The sequence below is a fragment of the Adiantum capillus-veneris genome, chromosome 9, assembly GCF_014529385.1.
Source record: "Adiantum capillus-veneris isolate H3 chromosome 9, ASM1452938v2, whole genome shotgun sequence".
NCBI classification, from domain to species: domain Eukaryota; kingdom Viridiplantae; phylum Streptophyta; class Polypodiopsida; order Polypodiales; family Pteridaceae; genus Adiantum; species Adiantum capillus-veneris.
The window spans coordinates 165,001,335-165,008,776 of NC_140939.1; the positions used below are offsets into that span (position 1 = coordinate 165,001,335).

Sequence of the window (7,442 nt, forward strand, 5' to 3'; positions counted from 1 at the left end):
GAGAGAGAGAGAGAGAGAGAGAGAGAGAGGGAAGCGACACAGGTGTTAGCTCCCTTCTATTTTCAAAGGCCACCGTAACCTTCACCTTTCCTACCCTACGTGCCACCCTTGCTAATGAGCGATTTTTTGAATTTTCTCGAGCTGGTACCCCCTACTTCCTTGAGGTGCATTTAAAGGAAAGCCAATAAGTTGATAAGTTTCATGAAACAAACAAAAGCTCTGTAAGTCGAGAGCAGGGGAAGGCGAGCTAGGGTTTTCACAAAGGGGTGCCAGCCCTGGCACACTTGCAATGGGGTAGGGGGGGCCCTCTAGCAGAACGTCTACGGGCCGCTCTCTAGCGGTGTCCTAGTATGCATGCGGTGCTGCCCGTTGTGGATGGGATTTCCTGGTCAGTGCGACTTGGTCTGTGGACAGGAGCGGACTTGGATATGGCCCGCTCGGCTGCACTTGCTAGCATGGAAGCCCACTTGCCTTCTCAAGATCAAGCTATATTTTTTTCTCATCGAGTCTGGCGGTGACTCTGCTCCGGCTTGGAGCAAAGCAGCTCGACTTGGAGGATGTGGATTTGGGAGAACTCGGTGGCATGATGGTACAGTGGTAGTTTTCCGGGTTACTATGGCCCTTGATGGGCAAGTGTGGATCTAGTCCGCTGTGAAGTATGTTGCTGGTGGTGGTGGTGGTTTCTGCAGTGACCTTCTGTTGGTTGTTGGCATGATCTCATTTTCTGGTTTGGCTTTGATGCGGCTTGGCTGGGGCATGTGGATGGCTATGGTAGGGCTTTCGGCATGGTGCCAACCCAGTTGGTCGAGTGGTGATGGGGACTTGGGCCCTATCCACGCGGCATTATGTTCAACATGCTAGCTAGGTGAGGTGGTTCCGGTGGGCTTGGTGGACATGGTGGGGTTGGTGGCAACCTCCCGACATGGTGGCATCCTCCTGCTCTTTTGTATCATTGGGTATGTTTTGTATGGTTTTATTATGTATCAAGGTTGTGGCTCCTTGTAAAATCCAGGACTCTAGATTTTAGTGACGTTTGGTATGGTTGTATCCTGTGATGTCTTGGCTCGGTCAGAGCACGACTTTCTTTGTGAATTTTTTGACTTTCTAATTCATTTCACTCATTGATGTGAGTTTTGCCCAAAAAAATAAATAAATTCATGAAACAAAAGGGAAGGGTGCGGGGAAAGAAAGGGAAAGGAGGGGGGGGGGGGGGGGGGGGGGGGGGGCTTGCTTTTTGCTTTTGATGAATAAGGCCACCCTACATACCATCATAGGCTTGTATCCTACTAGTGGTTTAGCTTAACCCTTGGACATTCAACGTGATGGGTCCAAATGTGAGTAATAAAAAGTGGTTTTGTTGTGGCTTTGAAATGGAAAGTGGGTGGAGATTCTGATCATCTTGTGAAGATTCCACATAAGTGAGAAGTGGAGTAGCTTTCTTTTGCTAATCTTAAAATGTCTCTTGCGATCAAGCGAATTCCTTGGCCTCCACCATTTGTTAGCACGAGTCTTTGCACATCCCTCACCACTACAAATGCTTTCTCTTGCTACTCTCAACATGTCATAAATTTGGAATTATTTTGAATGATTGTACATTTAGAATTCTACAGAGCCCTCCAAGCACGACAAGCATACACGGATTAGATTATGCAAAGTAGTATTTAAAATTTTCTTATGCTTCTTTGAGGTCTCTAAATAGATAAGGGATTATCTGAGTATTGATGCTAATGGCCTATCAAGGCATTTGTTAAGTTCTTCTATAGGCCACTCAAAATGGCACAAATTTGACGTGATTAGGAGAACCAACAAAAGCCTTGCCAAGTTGTAGGATTTATTTAAGAATCTTAGATTTTTCTTATGATGGTTATCAATTGTAATCAATGACACCATCTCCATAACATGCTCCAAACATGGTATGCATAATTTTGCAATTTCCTTTGTGACTTGTTATAATTATGCAGTTGTCAGTTGTTATGGTGGAGCAAGGCTCAATTCGCCTCCAAGGTGATCTTTTGATAGTTGAGCAAGGCTCACCAACAGAACATAAACAGATGGCCTATATCTTTTTATCTACTCAAATACAAGGTACATTGCAATTGCTACATTCTCTTTGCCATTTTTTGTGTACAGTAGTTTGCTTTCAGTACAAATCTCATGCCTGGCATGTAAATGTCTGCTAACGAATCTTTGAGTACAGTATCTCCATATGGTTTTGTTCTTGAGATGTCAGTCTCTGAAGCGAGGCTGGCATGTAAAAAAATCTTTTGAGTACAACACCCCCATATGGTTTTGTTCTTGAGATGTCACTCTCTGAAGCGAGGCTTCCTCTTTTATGATTAGGGCATAGTACCTTCCAAAGTTTGCAATATGCTATCAACATATGAACTTGGGGGGGGCTTTGCAGTTGTATATGCACGGTCATCTAATAGGTGCTTTTATGAACCAAGCCAAGGGGCTTACAAGGTACTTAGGACATGTTCTAGGTGTATCAAATTCCACAGCTATGAGCCAAATTTGAAGTATGATAGTTCAACAACCAATATCAGGGCAATGGTAGGACTAGGGGGCACGACCCTAGGCTAAACATGCAATTCAAGGTCTCTAGGAAAGGAGCTATATAGAGAGAGGTTGGGTGGAGAAGAGCATGAATTAGTTCCCATTGGTCTCTTTTAGTTTAGGGAATCACATGTGAAACAGGTCAAGTAGTGGTGGCCATGTCGTGCAGCAATCTGCGGGAGAGGAGAAAGGGAGATTACGTGCTCACCCACTCGGATGGTAGCAATGCATAGACAAACTTTGCTCCTAAGGGGAGTGCCAAGCAACCAAGCTAATCGTGAGTCAAAATGGTGGAGGTCAAATTTGTTGATCTATGTGCTAGGGAGCCTGCACACAGCTAACCTCAAAGTCCTCCTCGACCTTATTCTCCTTCACCATGGTTGCATGCATCAATGCCCAAAAACGATTTCTAACTTAAGCTGCTTTGATACCACTAAAAGATTCTAGGGTGAGGAAATCAATATTTGACCCAACCATTCTACCCTCAACTTGTAGGGAGGCCCTTGTGCTGGTTTCCCACTTAGTCCTTGGCCTCACATTTTAGCTCCACTATATACCCCTTGTGCCGTACGACTCCCTTTGCTACCCACATCTATTTGATAGCTCTAGTTTTCCTTCACCGAACTTCTTCTTTTCTGGAATATATTTTTTTAGAGTTGTTAGCTTCAATGAAGAGGTTGTAGGATTGTGCTTGACCATGTCCACATCTATGTTATCATTTTCATTGATTTGTGGGTTGTGCACTCATGTAGACTCGTACTTTAGTCAAACAAGGTTGTCTTGCATATAACACACACACACATAATAGAGAACTCATGTCAAGGTTGCCTTGTCTATAGCACACACATATACACACACACAGTGAGAATAGAGAACTCATGTCAAGGTTTCCTTGTCTATAGCACACACACACACACACACACACACATATACACACACACACAATGAGAATAGAGAACTCATGTCAAAGAGAGTGTGAATAAAATTTTTGAACTTTTTTTATTAGCACCAAGCTAACAAATTTGCTTTCTATCGGGCCCAAATGTTGTAAGTTCGTCTCATTTTTTAATGTGAACCTCGTCATGTCCAAATTTTGTACTTTTGATTATTTTTTTGGAGTTGTGAAGTTGGTAGTTGGAGCTATAAACTTTCAATTCATAACTAAGCATTACCCATATATGATCTTAAGTCCCTTCCTACCCCAAATTTAAGCCAGTTTCACATTTTAAAACCTTGGCTAAGGTATAAAAACAAACTTATGTAACAAAAAATTTAAGTTTTAGCTAATAAGTTGTATGTTCTATCTTTGAGCTCTGTGTACTCTCCCTCTTTCTATCTCTAAGCACTATGTAATCTCCCTCTTTCTGTCTCTGTTTTGGATCATGAATTGTACATTCTGTCTCTAAGCATTGTATACTCTCCCTCTTTCTTTCAATGCTCGTATTTCCCTCATGGATTGTCCGTTTGAAATATCATTTGCTTTTCTGCATTGGCAAGTGAAAGCTCTACATAATAACATAAGTTACTTGTGATAGTTCTTTGAAATTGTTGTTGCTAATCCTCTTGATAATTAGCACATAACTTACAAAAGGAGCATAGAATCAACATTTTAGATATAGGAGGGGTATTGAGGCATCAATGCTAAGCTATTGGATTCTGAGCAGAGATGGCTTAGGTCAAAGAAGCCCTAAAGATAATGAGCGCTTTTTTGTTTTTTGACAAGTGGTTGAATTGTGGATTTGAGACCCTAGGCACTTATGTTTAGACTATATCTACTCAACCTATGAGTTTGGTGATGTTTGGAGCTCATTTGCTTGGTAAACCATCAAGATTTGTTTTTCAATCTGACAATTGGCTTCTGTTGTCTGATACATCATTGATTATTTCATTGAGTAGATAGAGATTGAATGTGTTTTCCTAGAGATTGGAAACCTCTTGTAGCCTCCATGAACTAGTCATGTCAACTACATCCCACGGATTGACATTTATATACATGGTTTTCGATATGTCTACAATAAGATAGAGTGAGGTGTGGCAATCTCCATACATAGAGCAATATTTTTGAGGATGAGGTGACCTAAATTAGGGAAAACCTCAATGCTTGTATATCATTGTCCATCAATTTCTTTAGATCTTAGATTTACTTGGAGAAAAACACCATCTTTTAGAAACTGCATAGTTGAGGAGTGTAATCTTCAGCTGTCTTAGAAGTAGTTGTACTTGTCAAGGACCTTTAGGCATAGGTTAGGTTTTTTTTGCATGGTTGATGAGTTGGACTATATCAGCATCTAAATGTTGACACTCAAATTATCAAAAAACCAAGAAAAAAACAATGTTCATGGACACTTTCCACTACCTTGTGTTGTTTTGACTAGGAGTAGGCTAAGTAGACATCACCATGGATTTCCAACCTACCTCACTATCATCAATGAGTTGTTCTTGGAATTTTACAGTTTTTGGATTCCAGACTCCTAAGGTGAGTGTAAAAGGCCATACATGCCCATTATGACGTTGATGTTGGGCAATGTTGTTTTCGAATTCTAGTTGATTCCTCTTGTTCCCTCTAAAAATACTTGCAAAGGGTGATCTGCTTTCTCCACATCATTGAATGCAATTTTGCAAGTCATCTAACATGTGAAATCTGGGACATCCCTCAAGAGGTCGATGGTTGCCTTGAGTGTGTGCTTCATATAATATTCTATTGGTGGATGGTTGTGAGGTGGCTTTGCAAGTACTGAATAATTCAGTATTGATGGTTTGTGTTCCTGCCAAGTCACAAATGTCTCCTAGGATCTCTTTGCAAACCATCTTTGTCTCCAATTGGTTGACTTTTCCAAATTAGTGTGGCATGCTCCGTTGTAATTGACACTCCCTCATAATTGCCTTGTGGATTGAGGTCCAGACTAGGTAATAATTTTCTCTTCCAAATAATGGACTCTTGCTTGAGCAGAGGCATGGCTAACATCTCATGACCAAAATTCTTGATTTGTTCATCTAGTTTGATCATTAAGAGAGTGGCGGACTCGAGAACTTTGAGCTCATACTACATATAATCTTTTTCTGAGCCGTTAGCCATCTCAAAAATCCATCTTTTCAATTCAGCCCTGGCATCCACTGAATCTTCTATGTCCTCCACTTCTTGGACACTGGCCATTGTCAATGTGGTTGGCAAGTCCGTCATGTCAATGTGTTGTGGTTCTTCATGTGGTTGAGAGAAGGTGTGCGCAGTTGCTGAGGTTGGAGCATTTAAGATCCTGTTGGTAGCTTCAGCTTCTTTACTTTGATTTGCTTCTTGTTGTGCTACCAATTCAGCACGTGTTTGTTCCAATTGATCTTGTAGCTCCTTGAGCTGTTCATCTTTTTGGCTGGTCATTTCTTGTATACCTGCCATTAGTGTCTATGTTTGCAGCTTTTCTCTCTCCAACTCTGCTTTTAAGTTCCGAATCTCCTTTGTATCTTGATTTTCCAAGAGGGTTGAGAGGGTGCTCTTGACTGAATTGCATGACATGCAAAGCTTTGTGTATTTGGCTTGCTTTTTTTCCATATCCTCCTCTAATGCTTGATTTTTTATTTGTTCCACTGTATGCGCAAAAATTTCCTTTTCCAAGGTTTCATAATACATCTTTACGTCTTTCTTCTCCTTGGTCACTTCTTCTATGAGCCTGTGTTTGTCTTTTTGCAATTGCTTAACTTGGAGCACTAATTGATGGCGGGCCTCTGCACATTTTGCTCTTGCATCGTGAACATCTTGGATCTTTAGTTGGATCATTGCATGTTGGCATTTATATTGAAGCCTTAGCCTCTCCAAGTGGTCATCTATGGTGATTTCTCAAGTGCTTCGGTTTCCACTTTTTGTTTCCCTTTGGAAACGTCTTCCTTGGTTTTCTTTTCCTTTGATTGTTCTTCTTGGACTTCAACCGCCGCGTCAGCCAATACTTCACCCTTTTGTGTGCATCTCTAGTAAATTTGAACTTCAGGGAGGGGAAGGTTGTTTTGAAATATATTCATCTGCTTTTGTCTCTTCCCTTGGTGGTAACTCAGGAATCTCCGATTGCTATTCAACCGCTTGGGCTTCATCCTTCTTGGCATCTTCTTGATGTTCAAGAGGGCTTGGATGGTTGTGGAGTGAAGATTCGAGATCTGCTACTTTTTGGGGTTTTGACTCCTCCTCCTTTCTCTATTCTGCTTTTTGCTTTAAAGTCTCACTTATCCTCCTTGTGGTGTCTGTAGCCAAATCCGATTTTGCTTGAGCTTTTTAGCGGCGTTCTTCCTTGAGCTTGTCCATCTTGGCATTGAGCTCTTCAAAATTTGTTGATTGGGATTGCTCTTCCACATTTTCTTTCATTGCATCTCGCTCTTCTTGTGCCTTTTGCACTTATTCCATGGTTCTTCGTGTTTGTGTGAGAGGAATTTGTTCAGAGGCCTTCTTTGGTCTACGCTCTAGAGGAATTGTTACATCCACTTCTTCCTCAAAAGATTGGTATTCAAAGGGGACATCTTATTTACCTGTTATTTCCCCACTCAAATGTATATCAGAGTCAGTTCTCTCACTTTCAGAGTACTTTGTTTGTGTGGACTTTCTTCTAGTTCTCTTTGACTGGGCTGCAGATGTGTTGCCTACTGCGTGCTTTGCTCTATGTAATAGGTCTAGTTGAGATTCTGCTTCGGAAAGGTTATCAATCATGCCGAGTGCTTGCTAAGCTATCTAAGTAAGCATTGGTCCAACGTTCATATATGAATTGCCTTTGTTGCTTCCCCTTAAGTTTGCATTGACTAGATTCTCTAAGATGTAAGTCCCAAAGTCACAGCTAACTATTGTTCTCTCTACTAACCCCGTCGCCATTACTACCGCCACATGCAACATAGGTTCAATGTATCGTGGTGGT

At 41.4% G+C, this 7,442-nt stretch overlaps 1 protein-coding gene across 1 annotated transcript; it reads right to left on the reverse strand.

Annotated features, from left to right (window-relative positions):
• Positions 1 to 5,599: 5,599 nt before the first annotated feature.
• On the reverse strand, positions 5,600 to 5,947 carry LOC147451526 (uncharacterized). The gene has a single exon (XM_086520953.1). It carries the CDS (start codon positions 5,945 to 5,947, stop codon positions 5,600 to 5,602), a length of 348 nt encoding a protein of 115 aa, XP_086377079.1.
• Between the last annotated feature and the right edge of the window lie 1,495 nt (positions 5,948 to 7,442).

Excerpts from the sequence above, each read along its gene's own strand:
- LOC147451526 (XM_086520953.1), bottom strand. The coding sequence starts at position 5,947 with ATGGCAGGTATACAAGAAATGACCAGCCAAAAAGATGAACAGCTCAAG.